Here is a 20,737-nt window from a genome sequence, read left to right as displayed (position 1 = left end):
AGGTAAGATTACTAACCTTCAGCACAAGCAAGCCTCCCATTACGAAGGGACTGAACACAGTCAAGAAACAATAGACAGAAGCAGGATCAAAACTAGAGAAACATGAAAAGAAATTGCAACGTATCATTGAAATGGCATTTTCCATTAAAGAAACCACTGTAACACAGCGGGCGTACACACATTTTTAAACAAGGCTTCTAACTTTCTCTCCTCTCACTCAAATATTAAATTAGCAGGAACTGCATACCTCACTTTTCTTTCTCAACAATTTTTCTCTGCTCCTGTCTTGCGAGGTGCCACACTGCTGCTGAGCAGCCGAGCTCTCTCTGCTCATGCTGCCAATAACTTCTAATGGAAATTGAGACAACCTCGTAACCAACAAGCACAGGCTCTTAAGGAACATGTTACAGAGAGTGGAAACAAAGTCAGTTATCGTTATTCTACTGACTATTGCTTTAATTCTGCTGCTGTGATTTTTCTAACTAAATTCATGTTTAGTACACTAACTGCAGGAAGAACCCTGTGTTTTATACCCTGTATCTTGAATCAATGAATAAAATTTACCTGTTAACAGAAGCTATGTTTCCAGTGCCAAAAAAGGCTGTCACTATGAAGAAAACCTAGATATATTTAAGGAAAATACATGACAGAAATGGTTGCAGTAAGACAAATGCCGCAGTTTCCCCCCTTCATTCCAATTTACTTTCCAAATCCTATCATGAAACTGCAAGAAGCTGACCCGCTATTACAGCTTTACACTGCATTAAGAACCCTGAGGCATTGTCTAGCTCTACCCAAGATTTCACATACGACTACACCAATCTCTTAAGTTTTTAAAAGACAGAGACTGCCTGGATAAGATCTTAGAGCCTGTCCTGAGGTCCCACCAGAAAGGTGCAGCTTTTTTTTCTTGGCCCCTCAGCAGCAAGATAGGAACATCCCTGGACCACAATCCCAGCTGCACATTTAAACACACATGCTCTTGCAGAAAGTAACGACAATGCATGTGTACTGCACACCAAAAGAGATGGCTTTATTGAGGGACTGACTGTGGAAGAGGTAATTGGCTATGAAAGAAGCCTGAAGGTTCCTAGGCTATCCCGCCCATAGGTTTGTTGTCCAAAGGTTATGGCAAGTCTATCCACTCCAACACGGGACTCCCAGTTTTTTTTCCTTACTTGAGGGAAGGAGGACAACACTTGCAGTACCTGCATAGCTGGAAGGTTTTGGATAAACCCTACCCTTTCCATCTAGGTACAACACTTGCTGCTCTATGGGCACATGAAAGATATTATTCTATGTCCTGAGCTCCTTGGGGCTCCCTGTAGCTCCCAACTCTTTGGACAAAAATGGTCTTTAACTGCTTTTTTTGCATCACGCAGAGGGTTAGTCAGTGATGATGGCTGCTGTTGCCAGAGCCCCCTCTGGTCCTTTCACTCCTGTTAGAGCTCCTGCATAAACAACTTGCTACCAACTGTTCAGCAGAATCATTGGGATTCCGCATGCAATCTTTTGGAAGGATTAGGTCAGCATAACTAAAGAAATTATGCTTCCCAAGAGTATCACATCATTTCAAGTTTAGTAACACAGCAGTCTAACAGCACAGCGCAGTTCTGCCAGTTAAGGGTTATAAGAACAACAGTTCTGCCATAAAAGCAAACAAAAAAAGCCAGTAGCACATAGGTCTAATCAAAATGCTAAGCGTAAGCAACGCAAATCTTCTGGAAGATCAGGGTATAAAGTCTCAGCACATGCTGACTCTGGGGCCCTGCATAGGAACCTAGAGACAATCTTAAGATATATAGCTGACAAGGTCAAAGTTGCAATGTGACTGCTCTGCCAGAAAAGGTTTCTCTTCTAATACTACTACTTCTAAATGTGAAATTGTGTACTTTTTCAGGAGCTGAACAAAACACATCAAAGTGTTTCAGATTAAGTTGAGATTAAAGTAATGCTACATTCAAGTGTTAGATTGAAGTGGTACTGTGTTGGAGCGTTAAAAAAATACAATTCGATTGTTTGATTTTTGTTTTGGCTAATTTTTAGCATCTGACAAACAGCAGTAGCTTTACCAAAAGTTAGCTTATTTTTTGGCAAAATAGCAAATGATATAAATTTACTGCAAGGGGTCTCATCTGTTTTTCTAAAGGAAACACACAAACATTCAACTCCTGGCAAATTGTTTTGCCTCCTTCCTTAGCGCTGAACTGTCTTCTTAATGAGGGATCTGCCACACTTCCTCTGCTGCAGATTCCCAGCATCCAACAGCATTGTCCCAAATTCCAACAGCACAAACTCTGCGACTGTGTTCCACCCTCTCAGCTTTAGTTATTCTACAAACTAGAATGCCTGCTTTTGCAGGAACCAGTATTGACAGACTCCCTCCCTAGCTCCAGCTACAGTAATCCACCTGCACTAGAAACCTGCATGTCCCAGACTGGGTCATAATTTCTCTCCCACTTGCATACCCATCACCCTTGCTGCCAAATACATCTCACTTAGCTGCAGTCCCATGATGGAGGAGAAAAATGACACCATCGCTAAGTCTGTACAGTGTTATAAAAAATAATCGGCTGTAGTTTCAGTTATAGTAACGCAAAGTAACTGCTATGTTAATGAACAAACAGCTCTTCCCTACAAGCCCATATAATTTCTAACAGCAGAAACCATGTGTGATATAAATAATTTAAGTCAGATACTGGGAACACATTTCACTAAGAGTCTACTGGAACTCTCCTTATCTGCCTGGCCATGGCCAATGCTTGCCCCCTAACATAATCTTCCTAACACGCTGCCATACTTTAAAAATGAGAACATGAGAATAACTTCAGTCAGTATCACCTTTTCTAACTGATTTGTGAAGCTTGAATGAGTTCCCTCCAGCCAAAATGTAATACAACAAAACCAAACTGAAAACAGGACGTTTCAGAAGGAAGTCTACCTCAGCTGTAATGGTCATAAGAGACCAAATTTTGAAAAGGGGCCAAGGAACCAGATTCTAAAACAGTGCAGTTTATACTGAATTTTTTACTACTTTATCAAAAAACCATAATGTACAAGACCATTGCCTTTTGAGCAAAATTAGTCAAATCATCTTCACCAGCTCCCGCTTTCCAGTGGCTACCAGGCTACAAATTTTGATTGCAGGGCCTTTTGAAACAAACCCATCTTTTCCCTGGAATACAGCAACCGGCAAAAGGATACAAAGAAGTATGATCTGCGGACGTCATCTAGGTGGAGCTGTCGAAACCGAGTTATATCAGTGGCATAGGCAAAGTTGAAAACAGCAAGCTGGAAAGACAGCAGAAGAAATCAATACTGACTATCAACTGACGTACTTTGATAGAACCACCATATTTTTACTGCCGTGAATGGGAAATAAACCTACTTCCCTATCAGCTGTTATTAGAGTAGTATTATGATGAGGACTGCAAACCTTTCCCATATTTTCATGATACTTTAGTGAATCTGCTGGAATATTGTACAAGTGAGATGATCCAATGAACACTGGAGCTTCCACTGTTATCTACACTAAAAATGAACCTCTATGCCTTAGACTTACCATCATCTTCTTTCATCATAAATATTCCTCCTACACACATGCACTTTCACTGCTCACATGAGCATGTGGATAAAGACCCACAGAAATACAAAGACTGTAATTATCCTCAGCTCACTTATGTAGTAAGTGAGAACACCACGACATTCATCTCCTTCACTCAGTTCTCAGCACAGTATCACTTGACCTGAAGAGAAATTGTCTTCATGGAGTTTAAGAGGTCAATGAACTCCTTTTCACCAGGGAAAAGATCCAAGTAAGACATTCAACACTGACAACATTAATTAAAAATAATCTTACAGAGAACTGAGCTGGATTCTGTAATACAACATTTACTTTGTGGCATATATTAACGGGCATCCTAGAGATGATCTTTCTATCTGAAAAACGGGAAGCAGGGATAAGCGTTATTGTTCCTCTGGGCACCTCCATGCATCTGTACCAAGGTTCTCTGTGACCTGCACCACGGACAGCACGTTTGGGAGAATCAGGAGCGAGCTGTGCAGCACACCTGCCTGGCTCTGAGCACCCAGGCAGCTCTGCAACCAGCACTTCGGATCTAACCGAATCAATGGCATAGCCAGAGTTTGTTAAACCCTTCACCTAATCTAAATGCTAAATAATAGCAGTGTGAGCAGCATGGGCTTTGAAAATTGCTGACAAGATACTAAATTTTAAGGGGGAAGAAGTTGCGGTGATGACAAAACTCCCTCTCCAGGCAAATCCGAGAAGGTGCTAGTTCCAAGCTAATCTCTGGCTTGTTGTTTCTCTAATCAGAACTAAAACTCTGTCCTTGAAGAAGGAATGGCAGGACAAAGTCAAACTTCAGATTTCTGGTATTTCTGATGGGTTATTTCAGAAATAAAATTATTTCTTTTCAGCCTCTCACTCACGGTTCTGCCATCAGAATAAAAAAAGTACAGTGACGTTGTATTTATTCTGAGGAGCTACCGTGCCTTACGTTGAATTAGCACTACACTTGGTAACAGAGCTTTGTAGCCTACAGAACATACCGCTAAGTCAAACTGATTTCCTGCATTTCTAGAAATGGCTCTGATGTGAAATATCTTCAATAACATAAATGTCTCTTACAAGGTCATATTCCTATTTCATAAAATATCTGATACTGGCTTCCCAAACTTAAAGGAATGCAAAGTGTTGTTCTGTGAAAACCACTCAGAATATTTATTACACCCTCAAGGAAAAAAAGAGATAAAGTTGATCATTAACCTGATATAGCTATCTGGAGCTGTTACCTTTGATTTGCCTGAAAGACCATAGTGCTGAAGTGCTTCTTGCTCCATATTTATCCACACAAACATCAAACTAGACAGCACCAGTGGAAACAGAGCTTCATACCTGAAGAGTGCATAATAATCATAGTGCAGTCACTAACAACTATTTAACATCAAATACTGACATGCTTCTTTACTTTTTTCTTTACACAAATTATACAGTAAAGACTTAGTGGCATTCTCACCCTTCTCTCCCTATTTCTGAGGAGCACCCACAGTTGGCTGGCCAAAATTTGAAGTCATACAGTAATTACATAGTAAAAGTAGGAGAAACAAAGGCTGCATCAGCTTTGTCATGTTGCACACCCATTTTTTCACTTGATGGCTACCACAAAAATGAATGAGGGCCCTTTGTGTCATGATTAACTTTACAAAACTGGAATAAAACTAAAAAGAAGCACGAAAAAAAAATAATCATATTTGGCACCCATTTTCTGCAAAATGGAAAATTTTATAAGAGCTACTTGGAACTGAGGGGTTACAGTCCAGCCTAGGCAGTGACTTGTGTTTCTTTAGGTCCTAATCAAGCTCATTCTGGTGATCTCAGTCTAGTTCCAAGGAGAGAGGAATCTGTTAAATACAAAGAACGTTGCATTTCACTGAAGCGTCCTTTTCTTCACTATATAGCAATTCATTGCAATAGCAGCACCAAGGCACACTCTTAACCAAGGCTGCTAAACTGTTCTAGCTACACCCCCTGTCTCAGAGGAGTACTTCTGGCTCCAACAGCACTCAGAGCTAACTATGAGTGTACTTATGTGAGAGATTAAAACCCTTAGATAACTTAGGGGTGTAGATTGTCATTGAATAATACTAACTTTTCCTTGTCTCTACATCTCAGTTGCAATTCACAGTGCCTCTCAGTTTTGTTTTCTTTTTCTTTCAGGGTAAAATTATAACATTGACATTGACTGTGACACTAATAGTGACAAGACTTTAAATTTTTGCCTTCCCCCCTCTCCCCGTGGACACACACTTATTTGTCTTAAACTGAGAAAACCATTGCAGTTAATCTTGGTAGTGTTTCTGTTGTGCCTCCCCAACAGTGTAGCTACAAAGCAGTTTCAAACTGGAATGATACATTTTGGATAGACATTTCTGCCTTAATTATCAGAACGACAAGCAGTTAAACACGAAGACAACAATGGTTGGGTTGTCTCTAATGAAAGGACCTGCAATTCTCACAACAGTCTACACTTGCCTATAAATTTAATGTCTTCAACTGAGTCAGTGACAAATGGCTGTATGCAACCACGCTCTTCAGCTGGCATCAACACTTCCACTTAATTGCACCCAGAGAGGTGCTGTAATTATGTGTGCAACACAGTAAGTTATCATTACATGGTATAACAGAGCACTGAAGACAGAAACACTGGATACTCCTGGCATGGAGCGCCTTGTTTTTGCAATGATTGCTTGTTTTGGGGTTTGTTGGTTTTTTGGGTTTTTTTTTTGTGTGTGTGTGTGGCTTTTGTTTGTTTTGTTTTGAAAGAATTGTTCCAAAATTTGTTGGGTGTCTCTGATCATTGTAGGAAGACAGTAGAGAGCTGTCAGCGTTTAAATGGTCTGGTCCAGGGCCAAAATACAAACAGGGAGGTTGCCAGCCTCAGAGAGAACAACATTCATACTTTATCCAATAGCCAGGACTAAGAAGGTTGAATGTAATAGTGTGTGTGTGGACAGAAGTAAAATTAAGATCAAAATCTTAGTGGGGAAGAGGGAAGGGGAGGCAGGATATTTAAAATAAAAATAAAAATTAAAAAATGTGCTTCATCCAAAATGAGAGTATCCGCAAGAGGCAGCGATTGCAAAATGTCTGCTGCAACATATTTTATACCACTAAATTTTCCAGTGTAATTAAATCCAGAGAATAAGTGGGAGGGGAGGCGGAAGGAATGGTTCCCATATTCCTCATTAAGTATGCTCTTAAGAGATACTGAGTGTAGGAAAAAAAATGGTTGGCTGACAGCGTTTTCTTCATTTACAAGCTCTGAGGAGTTGTCTTTCATCCAAAAAGAAGCAAGCCCTACTGTTTATAAGGACTAGCATCCCTTTGAAAAAAATTATGTTCATGAAAATCTCTGTGAATAAATTTCCCCCTCATTTTAGGGCTACCTGTTTCCTGTCACATGGCATTTTAGCCATAACTAGATATTAGTGCTGAGCAGCTGGGAAAGAAGTTACTTCCTTTTGTTTGCAAGCAGAAAAGCAAATGCTGAAACAACATAAAACAAACTTAACCATTGTGTTACTCTGGTGCAAGATTGAATACAAACCCTTCCAGTCACAGTTTGGTCTAGCTGAAAGGAATGTGAAAAAAAAAGTGTTTATAATACAAGGAGGAATATGGAAATACCCCATAAATTTTATTTAGGAAACTAAGCAAAGAGATAAATGGTGAGACTACAGTTGGAAGCACATTACACTTTTAACAAAAACGTTCATGAGATTCAGCAGTTTCATGTTTAGCCTTTGATTTCCATCTGTCAGACCAATCAAACAGAGTAAGAGAGAAGTACCCTGTGCTGAGGAGCAGGTAGGTAGACATCAGGGAGAGCACTATGCTGAACAGTCGCTGGAAGAGAAACGTGGGGCTCAGTAATGGCAGCACCGAGGAAGAAACTGCAATAAAAAAAAAGATCCATTGGTCACTACGTGCAAAACATTTCAAACTTAGTAACAAGACAACATTCTTCAAATCTTGACACTTTTTGTACAGAAACTCAATACCGGTCATATATGCCCTTCTGTTTTCGGAAGTCACTTTTGCTAGAGAAAACCCAATGTTTGGAATGCTTAATATTTATCAAAAGTAATTTCAGTTGTCTATCATTTTAATTCCCTGGCTTTCTACCTCACAGCCTTTACAATTTCTCATGAACTGATGTCAGTAAGTCCTTCAGAAGATGCAGAAGCACTACCCCAAAAAATAGTCAAGTTTGACTGTTTAATACTACTCTGAGAACCACTTACTATGGCCCTGATGACCTCTGGCCATCAGTTACCACAGTTACAGAGCCACTGCTCCATTGGATTAGATTAGGAAACCTGCAACATTTTGAGGTGCAACTGAAAACTCTGCTAAGTAAAGTACAGAAACTATCAACTTATTAGCTTCTCTACTTGAAAGTTTTAAAACAGGAATGTTTAAGGAACTGCAGGGGACCTATATGTCATGATTCATGCCTCTTGACTTCAATGCGTAATGCATCTCTCTGACACAGGTGTGGGATCTTAAGAGTTACATGCTGCTCCTTAGTGCAGTCCATTGCTCAACTGTCCGGTCAGCCCCAGTTAGTAGAGTCTGTGTTGCCCCTAAAGAGATGACTCCAGCTAGGAAACTTCTGCAGGTGAGGACAGGGCCCAACAGTTTGCAGGAGGTAAGGAAAATCAGAGAGAGGAAATGGGCTACTGGAAGAAGGAGTAAAGAGGAAGAAAAGCAGAGGAAAAGTGGCCAGTGCTTGAGGCGAGGAAAGGGAGAAGGAAAAGCATTGTTGTGAATTAGTCTTTAAACCCAATTTTTTTAATATGAATTTTGTATGTGTTTATAAAGAAGTGCGCTGACAAATAACATTGGTGTGATTCTTCGTTGTAGTATAGCGCCCTTATTACTGAATCATTCAAAGACTCCATCAACAGTAAGTCATAATTATTAATCACTCTATTAAGGAACAGAAATGAAACTATAATATATGGAAAGTGCTCACTTGTGCTTACTGTCACAGTAGAAATTAATATTTATAGTAAGTATATCATGCAAGAGAGATGAGGCTGTTTCTAAAATCTGTAGTTAGTATGTTTTACTTCCTGGCTTTCAGCCTTGGTCACTGCTACAATTACAGAATGAGTGACTTCGTTTCAAGGGTGCTCCAGCCTTTCAGCATCACTTGTAGCTTTCTCTACTTAAAAGAGGGCCCAGCTCAAGCAGGAACTTCAGGGACATCACTGCAAGTCAGAACGGCTAGAAAGCAATTCAGCATGGCAACTGGCCTCTGTGAATGACACTCAGCACATCAGAAGTTTATCACTTTCTGAGCGCAATCACAGATGAGAACAGATGAGTGGCTGGTAGGTAATAATTAGCCTTTCCCCTCCATTTCTGATGTGACACATCAGGTATTAACCATCAAAAGACCTGCAGGTTTCTGGCTGACCTATACAAATTTCTATGTGTCCCTCCCACCCAGTTGTGACATTAAATTCCTCAAAATTTGGCAGGTTGCTATGATAAGTTTTAAAGTTTAGATCAGTGGAAATCTAATAAACATTTATTTAGAAATATCTCTTAACATAAAGATGGTTCTGAAGAACATGGGAAGAAGCTGGACTAACTTTATGCCTCCTGGTTTTACCTCTATGTTTGTGCTTAACATCCAGTGCATGAACCATCCTGTGTAACACCTAAAGCCAGCTGGACACAGGCCTGCAGACACTTACCCATCACTAATTATCTATTATTGTCAATAATTATTTGTTATGATGTATAAACACTGATAACTGTGTGTTTCTGGTTATATGAATACACACAGAAGTGCATAATAACAGTTCAGTAAGCAACAGTGCCATTCTTCCAGAACTAAGCAAAAAAAGAGGAGTTTGACCACCTGTAATGCCACCAACCTTGGAAAAGCTACAGTAAAGCTTGGTACCTTAATTCTTATGGTGCCATATTTGTGGTACACACTGGTGACAAGGCAGATGCTGGTTGTGGTTATGGTAGTGACATGGCACTTCTCTCCAACAGGAGTACTGAGGAAGTATTTTTGGATGCCTTAGCTTTTTACTTGCTTAGTTCTGTGTTTAATTATTTAGAGCAACTTCAGCAAGTACATAAAGCTCCTACCCTGTATATCACATTCACTTAAAATGATTACTTCCAGTCTGAAAGACTTTGCTAAAATATTCAATACTACTGTGGCAGCAAGTAGACTTTCTGGGTATATACAGTTTACTTCAGTGTTAGCTTTATTTTTCATCATAGAAACATCACCCACAGCAACGAGAATTTCTAATATACTTTTTCCTCATAACTTTAGACCTCTCTGACTGCCCAAATCATCTTAGATGAAAAATGTTTTTTTCTCACCCTTACACAGGAGAGAAAGATAACCTTTTACCCTCAATTCCTGCTCCAGTAATCAAGCAGGACATCATTGATTTCATCGATTTTACAACTACAAAGAATTCATCACACAGAGATCCCCACTTAGCTTAGTAGCCTACAAAGAGTTTAGAAAAGCATGATGGAAAGGAAAATGCTCCAAAGACAACTGCATTACAAAGACAGCACTGCTCACACACGCACCGATCACAATCAGTTGTATTAATCTTGAATCCATTTCCTCGAATGGAAGCAGGATTCTAAAACTGACAAGACTGGCTTGAGTTAAAACAATGTCACCAGTCCAGGTCTGCACAAGACATCCAGCAACTAGATAAGAAGAGTCATAATTCTTCCATTAAGCTATGCTAGAAGTAAAGACCAGGAATTTAAACAAAGAGCTGCCATCAATCTTTGCATGAGATACGTTTAGCTCCAGAACAAATCCCACGTTCCAGATCACTCAGGGATAAATAATGCTTAATATTTTCTAATGGAAACCTACAGAAATTATTTTACAGCTGAGATATGAAAAGTATTGGTTTACTGTATTCCACAAGCACAGCAGTAATTACATTTGCTCTGTTTAATCATCCTAAGATTTTAATTCTAGTGTGGTGAACAATCCATAGATTTGTGGATTGTTTTTTCCCTTTAATAATTAGGTTATAACACATATAAAACATAACATTAGCATCATTAACTCACAGGTATTTTGCAAGGCAGCTCTGAAGAACACTGCCATACCCCAACGGTCTCTGCCATCATCTGCAACTTCAAGTTTCTATTGAAATACAGCAACAACCTTTCCTCATTTCCCTATGCTTAACTGGATTGCTTGCAGGACATCTCACATCACCCTTATCTGGCTCCAAGTGAAACAAAAAGGGAATTTATACCACTACATCCCTAAAAGGGGTCTTCCAGAATACCCAAACCCAAAAGATAAAGCTACTTGTAAATCAAGGTTGTTTGCATTCTATTACAAACTTACTTTAGAAGACTTTCTCACACATTCCTCAAAAAACCTCACTTCGGAAAAAATAGTGAAGTCACTGAAGAACGATTAGTCAAATAAAGGAAGTGTCATCACTCCCACCCAACCCTGAACCCCACAAACTATCAGCATACAAGTTCAGGAGGGAAGATGTTCTCACCTAGAGTCATCCAGCTAGTAATCTGATTCAATACAGGCAACCCCTGTTTGCTCTTCAGACTGTCATGGGTACTGCTCACAACATATGTTGAAAGTGCAATACTCAACATCTAGAAAGAAGAAATCAGACAATGAAACACAATGTATGGATCTCTGCCAGCTCATACTAAATATGTAAATACGCTTTAGAGTTGTATAAACACCTCATCTGAATCAACATAAGAAAGGAAGTCTGATATGTAGTGTTGAGTGTTTTTAGTTTTTTACAATTTAGGCTTTTTAAAACTTCCTTCTATGCTTTTATTTTTATTATTCTTACTGTTTATTTGTGCTATTTTTAAACAGTTTAAACAAGTGCCCTGGATCACTGATTTGACATGACAGGCTCTTTGTCAAGAGTAACTACTAAAATGCTTGAGTAAACCACAGAAAACATATGTTGCACTGGTCCTCAAACAGCAGCCACCAAGAACTAGCAGAACCTCTGGCTTTGCTGCAGGATCAGGTACAGGGTGGAGGGGGAGTAGGTAAGGCAAGAGCTTTGCATGGGCAGAACAGCTCCTGTAAGAAAAGAGCAGCAGCAGAGCAGACTGGAGGTGGATTTTGAGAGATGGAAAGAAATCGCAGTCTTAGCAGACTGTTCAAATGAAAATGTCTGAACCACCTCAAGCAAGGCCCTCTGCCTTGGAGAAGCAGTCCTTTTTTCTTGACTAATTCAAGAGACACCATTCAGACATCAAATGGGTGCAAAAAACCTTAGGAAAATTACCTTAGTTATTTTTGAAAGATTACAATTATCCAAGAAAATACTTGAGTCAAGCTTCCAATTACTGCTATTTATTCACAACTCCGCAGTTCCACTAAAAGGCAAATCAAGCATGCACAGTACTTTGCCATTAGAAGACATAATTGCTGTTGTGGCTTTTTGAGTGCAAAGAAGCTACACTGTTCACATCCATCACTTTTTACCACACGAATAGCTGCCATTCCCCTGCCAGATGAAGTGATACCTAGCGGTACCTGCTCAGAGGATATACTTAGCAGTCAGCATCCTCTTTTGGCCCAGTTTCACAGGTGTTCAGTGTCTGCTGCTTCTATTTAATTTCAGGCCACAGGAACTTGTCACCGGTATTTCTGCGTGACATCAGTAAGATAGCTGAAAGCATTAAGCCTCCAAAAGCTCAGGGAATTGCTTCCTTCAGATCTCTGATCAGGTCTCTTTGTGATGCTTTTGTTGTATTCAGGCCAGAACTCTCCTCTTTGATACATCTTTTCAATGTCTTTAAGTATCATGAGCTCTGGTAATCCCTCTGCTATCCCTTGGTCACTGGAGAAGTCACTCTGCATTCACCTTGTGTCATCTCCCATAATACACCTTGTGCCTTGGAAGACTTGTGATGACCTGGGCACATTAGTAGACCCAAGTTACTTCTTATAGATTTATGTTAATTTCCAGGGAAGGAAGGGCTCAGCATCTGCTTTCGAGACTCCTGTGTTCATAGTTTAATTAATGTTCAAACTGTTCTCAGCTTTCACCAACAACTCCAGGACTGTGGAAAAGCACAGAAGTAACTCGGGGATGCAAACTGAGGTCTCCAGCTAAGAATCTGTCTTCTTTCCCCCTTCACAACCTTCTTTGAAGTTAAAATCTCTTATTTGAAGAGATTGTTCTTAAAACACATTAAGAACAGGCCTCTGAGAAACACTCATCCGTAGGTCACAGCTACAAGAGGAAACCAAGACTGACATCTGCAGTCCCAACACCTTTTCACCAGCAGCTTTGGCTGCCCTCCTAAGCCTCTAATGTAGCCACCCATAGAGAGAACAGCAGGAGAACCAGCATCACAGGCTGGACCCTATACAAGGCTGGCTGAAAGCATTCTTCCTGTCCGCTACTTCCACTAATATGACATGGATTCCTACTGTTTAATTCTCCTCCAAATTCTGAGAGGAAAACTAATAATCTGACCACCTTGGATCCACACAAAGTTCAAGTCTCCTGGGCATAACGTGGTCCAACCCTATCAACCAATGGAAACCACTGTGTTTTCAGTAGTGCAGCAGAAACTGGGCTTCACCTACGAAACTGATAGCAAAGAGAAACTGGTGTTTGCTCCAGCAAAAACATTAAGTTGTGCAGTAAGTACTGCATCAGTCTAGCTGATAGACTGATCATGTTCATCCTGTTTTCACCATTCCTGAAGCCTTAATAACTTCTTGAAGATCATCAGATTATTTAGGTTGGAAAAGACGTTTACAATCGTGGAGTTCAACCATTAAGCCAGCCCTGCCAAGTCCACCACTAAACCATGTCCCTAAGAACCACATCTACATGTCTTTTAAATATCTCCAGGGATGGTGACTTAACCACTGCCCTGGGCAGCCTGCTCCAATTCTTGACAACCCTCTCAGTGAAGAAATATTTCCTAATATTCAAACTAAACCTCCCTTGCCTCAACTTGAAGCCATTTTCTCTCATCCTATCACTTGTTACTTGGGAAAAGAGACCAATGCCCACCTCGCCAGAGGACAGAATTAACATTAACCAAAAGACAATTCTCTCCTTGCCATAGCAAACAAAATACTGAAAAAAGTGTTATTCCTGATTTAATGATAACAAGAGAAAACCTGAGAAAGTTTTTACAGTTTTCAGAAACTGAGGGTGTTGATTAGTATCTCCTGCCTCAGGCAACCAGTACATGTATCAAAAATTCAAAATTAGGTCTAAACATAACTGAAGGTTTTGTAGCAGAAATGTAAATTCTGCTACAAGTTACTCAAGCTTGCATGTTTACTTTTTAAATTGTCTTTATTTATATAATTTTGCAAAAAAAATCTTTTTTATCATGCTGTTTGGTTGTCTGGGACTTTTTTGTTTCTTTAAGGCTAATGCCCATGTTGGAATATGTAGTGTATAGGTACAAAATCAGTGAATAAATGAGTAGCCTGTAAATGGCCTCTCAGATCCATACAGGTATGTGGTTCGTACTCGTTTGCTAAGGTGTACACTCTGTCCCAACCATGGAGAAACCAACACAAAAATACATAGTTCAGGATTGGATGAGAGGGAAATTACCTTTTCTGTGAGGGACTACATGCAAACTGGTAGCTTTTTTGCCTGCTCCAATGGTCTCTAACAATTCTGGTTTCTTTTTGACCAAAAGGAGAGCAATTAATGTAATGGAACAAGCTTTGTTCCTTACCAAGCATGGTATCTTCTCTACAGGCTAATTCCCAGATGGAAAAGGAAGCTCACTTGGACAATAAAGGAAGTTATCTTCAGAAGAGAAAAAAGATTCATCGGAAGGACAAAGAAAAGCCTAGGTGATGCTGAATCCTTCTTTTTCGGTGACTGAAATAGGAAGAAAACTGAAATGGGAAGTGTCATTATTCATACGCAATTCCAAAATAACTTGTGAAGAACGACTCAGGGAAACAAGAACTACTTGAACCTTTTGGATATATTATTTGATTTCCTGTATGAAAATGGATCTCATCCCAAATGATCAGATGCAAAAATTTGATGTGAACTGAAATAGAAGATTTAAAAGAGGGTTCTTGCACACACACTATCAAAACAAAGAGGAAAAGGATTTAAAAAAAAAAAGAAGAAAAAAGAAATAAAAGTCAAGGAATCCCAATCAGAGATCAGAGAAGCTTGGCCAGATCAGTAGGCTAAGAGGTAACAAATTAGAAACACGAGCTAGTCCTCCATTGTGTAATTCAAAGGCTTTTAGCCAGAGCTGAACCTATAAACGATATTAGCAGAGTGGCTAAGGGAATCCCCAAGGCAAACCATAACTAAAGAGTGTGAGGAAGGGACACCACATTTTCCCTTCCACTTCAGTCAATGCTTGAGAGGAAAGTGGCACACAAAGACAACAGACCTGTAGCAAATTAACCTATCTTCTTATTCCCCAAAATGAAGAACCGTTAACCAGTCTTAGTTTCCTGCCTACAAAGGAACAATGTAAAGAAAGCTTACGTGGAGGGGAGCTGCAAAACCTGCTTTCAAGAAATCCCTTGTCAGATGTAAAGCAGGAACCTGACAGTGCTTGTGTATATGAATGTCAGTGCCCTGATCGCTGTCTGTCACTGCAAAATTGGTATGTTTCGTTTCATCTGACTAGAGGATTCATCTCACCCTTAAAACTGCCTGGGAGTTGTAAATCAAAACTGATGCACTCAAATTGCTCCAAACCAGCACCTCATAAGATTACCCCCTTCCCTGTCCCCACTGAAAATTCCAACTCAAAAGAAAAAGCAAAAGGAGAATAAGAGACTTCTGTTGCCTAGAAATACTAGTCTTCTGACAAACATTTTCCTTTTGTATTCCTGTTTCAAACTAACTAAATGCAACCAACCTAATGTCAAAACAAGTTATTTATTTAGAAACATGTGTAATACCTCTGCAATGTTCTTTAATAATGTCCCCTACCAATCTTTTCCTGACTCAGAGCATGAATGGTGGATCCCATGTTTTCCATTCCCAAGTAAGCTTCCGAAATAAAAGTCTAATATGATGTCACTATGGCAAAATATTTTCTGATTAAGGAGCAATTTGAGGAGCTTTACGATCTTAAATGTTGGGAGAAAAACAAAGACCTTATTCCCTGAACAAGCAAGCAGAACATTTTCATCTAATTAAGTATCTCAGGACTCTGTGTGTGAATTTCCTGATTCTCTAAAGTTGGCTCAAGAATAATCCAGCATTACTTTTTGACTACAGACCTATTTCATTATTGTGATCATTTGTGAGCTTCTCCACAAAGTCACACCACCTGAGATGCTGCAGCAGTTGTGTGGTGAGCTGACGTTGCCCAGCTGCCCGCCCAGCTGCCCACCCAGCTGCTCTCTCACTCCCCCATCCAGTTCAAGTTGTTTTCAGGCATTCCAGTGAGAAATCTACTGCTGAGTATATGCTGGAAATACCTGTCCTGAATGCTTAGGAAAGGAACTGATACATCTTTTCCACGTGTAAGCTGGAAACGTTACGAGAAATCACCACCACACTATACATGCATGCATGCTCAGGTATTCATTATTCTCTAAGCATTCATTATTCTTTCCCCTCCTCCTTTTAACCAATTTGAGCTCCATGCCTGAATCACTAATATAATGAATACATTGCTTGGCTCAATAAGAAATTCCAGCGCTTATTAAGTCACAACCAATAAAGCCAGTCCCAAAATAAAACCATTATCTTGTAATAAGTTTAAAAAAAAAAAAAAAAAAGGACAGCAGACATGCAAGGTATTATTAGAATCTTAAGAGCTCTCTAGAACTTAATTAGCACCTACTATGAAAAGATCTACCTACTTCATGAAGCTATAAAAATTCTCATCTTTCATCTGAAAGAAGATCTAACCAACAGAAAAGCAGCACAGTATCAATCTCACATTGTTATTCACAGAATCACGGAACGGTTGGGGTTGGAAGTGACTTCTGGAGATCATCTGGTCCAACCCCCTGCTAAATCAGGTTGCACCGAATCATGTCCAGGTGGCTTTTGAATGTCTCCAGAGCAGGAGACCCCACAGTCTCTCTGGGCAGCCTGTACCACTGCTCTGTCACCCTCAAGGTAAAGAAGCTCTTTCTCACATTCAGAAGGACTTTCTTGTGTTGCAGCTTGTGCCTGTTGCCCCTTATCCTGTCACTGGGCACTACTACTGGAACAACCAGAAACTGGAAAGAAGCCTCTGAACCAGCGAGCCTGTTCTTTAGCATGCATGTACAATTCCTGCGAACATCACTGGAAGTTACATACACAGACTGAACACAGGACAAACTAAGTAGAGCATCAAAATGTGTATGCATGTCTATGTCTCAATACACATAAATATGCACAGGATGAGTTTTTGGGAACATATGATGATGACATTTAAAAATGCGTATTACTATGAACACATGGTCCTCCTGAAACGGTCAAGAGGAAAACTCTTAGGAACAATCATTTTCCTCTTGAAAATTGTGGCCTTAGTAGGAACATGTTCTTAGAAAGTATGTAAAAATTTGCATGTAAAAACCCTCTAACATTCAGAATTACTGAAAAGTAGCAACTGACCTGATAAAAATGTACTTTCAGATCTTCATTATTTTTGTACTTATTTCCACTTTTACAAAGAGATGTCAATGAGAAGCAAGAGATCAAGAGAGTCAGCAAACCAGTTGCTATTCTGTAAAAACAAACAAAAGAACAATAAAATCCCAGGGAATATGAAAAGGTTCAAGAAACTTTCATAGAAATGTTCTTCACAAAGATTAAATCATTACAGTGTCAAGACTTCATACATTAAGGAAACTTCAACATCTAGCTTTAGAAATCCAATCCAGAATCAAGTGTGGGTGGTTTTAGTTTGTTTTTGTTTTGTTTTGGGTTTTTTTTGTGGGGTGTTAGTGGTGTTGGGTTTGTTTTGTTTTGTTTGTTTTATATAAGCTTGCCATCCACATATGCAGTTATGCTCTTTTCATGGCAGTGGCAAAAAGAAAAAAGTCTCCATTTTGGCCAATTGTCTGATCTGTCGCCCATTATTTTTAGGTACTTTCAATGACCTCCAAATGATATTATGAACAAAACAGTAACAGTGATCAGTGATCTAAAGTTAGTGGCTTCAAGGTCCATCAGGTTTGTCATCTAACAGGGTAATTGCATCACCACTGCTATCAAATACATAGCTTTGGTTAAATGCAACAGCAAGACTAACAAGAAGATTGTTACTCATCACAAACGCAGGAAAAGAACACCTGCTTGGCATTATTGAGTAAATTGCTAATTATGACACTGTTCCAAAATAATAGACAAGATTCACTGGAAGTTCAATACTAGTATCACCTCCAGTTGTCTCCCTTCAGTCATCAAGCAAGCAGAGGGACTGTAAAGGCATCAGCAGTTTTTGTGTGTATTTCTCTGCCACGCTACAACCTTGATATGAAAGTAGTCAAACCACCCAGTTCTTGCTTCCACTTGTCCCTTGGCACCGCCATCGAGAGACTACTAACAAAAATATCTATTTGTAACTACTCCACTCGTGTTTTCTCAGACATAACGCAAAAATGCGCCAATACCACATATTCAGTAAAATAAGGCTATATAAGTGTATCTCAATAGTAATTTTCAAGTAGTGACCTAACCAACATAGGAACACGGTTGCAGGCTACTCACAGAATGAAGGCTGGAAGGTATCTCTGGAGATCAGTCTAGTCCAACCACCTGCTCAGAGCAGTGCCAACTACAGCAGGATGCTCAGGGCCATGTCTAACTGGGCATTGAGTAATTCCACTGACAGAGACTCCACAGCCTCTCTGGGGAACCCGTTCCAGTGCTTGACCTCCCTCATTATAAAGAAAGGTCTTTTCTTATATTTAAATGGAATTTCCTGTATCTGAACTTTTGCCCATTTCTTGTCTCTTCACTGGACACTGAGAAGAATGTGTTTTCTTTACTACTCTCCCCCAAAAATATATACATTGATAAAATCCTCCTGAGTCTCCCCTAGAATAACCAGTTCCAGCTCACTCAATCTCTCCTCCAGGATAAGCAGCCCCAGCTCTTGCTTGCTCTTCTGTGACAGATGCTCTAATCCCTTACTCATGTTAGTGGCCATTCTCTGGACTCGGTCCAGTATGCCCACATCTCTTTTTCTGGACAGCCCAGAACCGGACACAGCACTTTCAGACGCATCTCATCAGGGCTGAGTAGAGAGAAATAATCACCTTCATCATCACCCTGGTAATGCCAAGGATACCACTAGCCTTTCCTGCAAGGGGCACATTGTTGGCTTATGGGCAAACCAGTTGGTCCCAGCCTGTCCTGGTGCATGGAAATTATTTCTGCTCAGGCATAGGACTTTGCACTTCCCTTTCTTGAACTTCATGACCTTCCTGTCTGCCCATTTCTCCAGCCTGTTGAGGTCCTCTTGAAGGGCTGCATGTCCACCAGCTGTATCAACGACTTCTCCCAGTTTTGTATCACCTACAAACTTCTTGAGGGTGCATTCTGTCCCATCATCTAGCCAGCAATGAAGACGTTAAAATAGTATTGGCCCCTGTACCAACCCCTGCTGTACACCACTAGTGACTGGCCTCCAGCTGGACTCTGTGCTACTGATTACAATCTTTTGAACTTGACAGTTGAGCCTGTTTCCAGTCCACCTCACTGTCCACTGATCTAGCCTTTACATCACCAGTTTGTGTACGAAAATGTTATGGAAGACCATGGTGGTCTATCTCACTCCCTTCCCTGGGCTGCTCTATGCTCTCAGGAATCCCCATTAGGCCTTAGGCTGTGTGCTACGAGCTGGGCAGTAAAGCATCCCTGAACCGAACTAGTAACTAGCACGGCCAAGGTGGGAAACTATCGGCTGTACGAGAAGCGTTCCTTATCTGCACACCACCAACACCTGACAACCTTGAACATCCCTTAACAAGTTTGGGAATGCTCTTTATTATGACTGTGAGTGGTACGATACCACTGTCAGTGGAATTTAAAAAAAACCCTCCATTAATTACCAACTCTGACTGCAGCCAGGACAGAAAGTTACCGATGACTAAAGCCAACCATGTTCGAACCTACAAGCAGCAGTTGTAAGTGAGGCCCTTTGAGTTCTCCTGCAGTGGGCTGCAAACAGCATCTGCCTCTAAGCGGGATGCCTCTCAGAGCTCACAAACTCCCAAGTCTGCAATACCAGGAGGACTGTCACCAGAAGCTGACAATAGAGCTTGAGCTGATTTTCCTGCTTCTCAAGGCTCAACCCTTTGGCTGTTGAGAAAGGCAAAGGCATTTGATATATTTCACTGAACCTGAGGGAAACTTTTAACAGGTATATATACCTTTGTACGTATATCTCTATACTTCTATTCCTTTGTCTGTGTGCATGTGTGTATGAATTTAGTAACCTGATATTAAGTATAATAAAAGTATTACCATTGAATCCATAGTTAAACCGCTTCTATAATTTAAGTAAATCCTATTTGATTCACTTTATAAATGATAAGTAAATGATTAAGTGCTGCTAAAATCCTATGATCATCCTTAAATTGTGAATATTCCTTATATCTTTTAGGCATAAACTATTTTAGGCACAAATTCCTATTAAAACCATTTTGCTCATACCTTTGATGGATTTTCTAAGTGACTTAACCTAAACCACTTGTTCATGACAGAGAATGTATCAAAATCCTTGCTGAAGTCAAAATAAACAATATTCCCTGCTCTCCCCTCACTGGGCCAGTCTCCTTGTCTTAGAAAGCTACCAGGATGGCAAAGTATAATTTCCTCTTCATAAATTCAAGCTGACTACTCCCAATCACCTTCTTGTCCTTCATATTTAGAAATACTTTGCTTCCACGATTAGTTGCTAAAGTAGCTTTCCAAGGATTGAGGTGAGGCTTACTGGCCTGTAGTCCCCTGGATCCTCTTGCCCTTCCTGAAAATAGCAATGACAACATCTGCTTTCTTCCAGTCCTCAGGATCCTCTCCCACCAGCCATTGACACAACTCTTCAGATTATCAGTGACATGGGTCAGCTCCCTCAGCATTCCTGAGTGTATCCCATCAGGGCCCACAGACTCATGCATATCCAATTCATTTAAGTGTTCCCTAACCTGATCCTCTTCCTCTAAGTTTA

The 20,737-nt window shown here is 40.2% G+C and overlaps 1 protein-coding gene across 4 annotated transcripts in view; it reads right to left on the bottom strand.

Annotated features, from left to right (window-relative positions):
- The window catches only part of PIGN (phosphatidylinositol glycan anchor biosynthesis class N), a 106,636-nt gene that overhangs the window by 13,679 nt on the left and 72,220 nt on the right, over window positions 1-20,737 (bottom strand). For all 4 annotated transcript variants that reach the window (XR_005826868.1, XM_040586652.1, XM_040586654.1 and 1 more), the window contains 7 exons: window positions 17,176-17,287; window positions 11,113-11,221; window positions 7,374-7,476; window positions 4,816-4,918; window positions 3,205-3,291; window positions 565-620; window positions 17-92 (listed from right to left, as the gene is read on the bottom strand). Coding sequence is in view for 3 of the 4 variants with exons in the window: in XM_040586652.1 (XP_040442586.1) it covers window positions 17-92; window positions 565-620; window positions 3,205-3,291; window positions 4,816-4,918; window positions 7,374-7,476; window positions 11,113-11,221; window positions 17,176-17,287 (646 nt within the window). In the remaining variant the exon portion in view is untranslated. The remainder of the gene's footprint in view (window positions 1-16; window positions 93-564; window positions 621-3,204; window positions 3,292-4,815; window positions 4,919-7,373; window positions 7,477-11,112; window positions 11,222-17,175; window positions 17,288-20,737) is intronic.

This window comes from Falco naumanni, chromosome 3 (assembly GCF_017639655.2).
Source record: "Falco naumanni isolate bFalNau1 chromosome 3, bFalNau1.pat, whole genome shotgun sequence".
Lineage (NCBI taxonomy): Eukaryota > Metazoa > Chordata > Aves > Falconiformes > Falconidae > Falco > Falco naumanni.
This window is presented reverse-complemented; position numbering and strand designations above follow the sequence as displayed.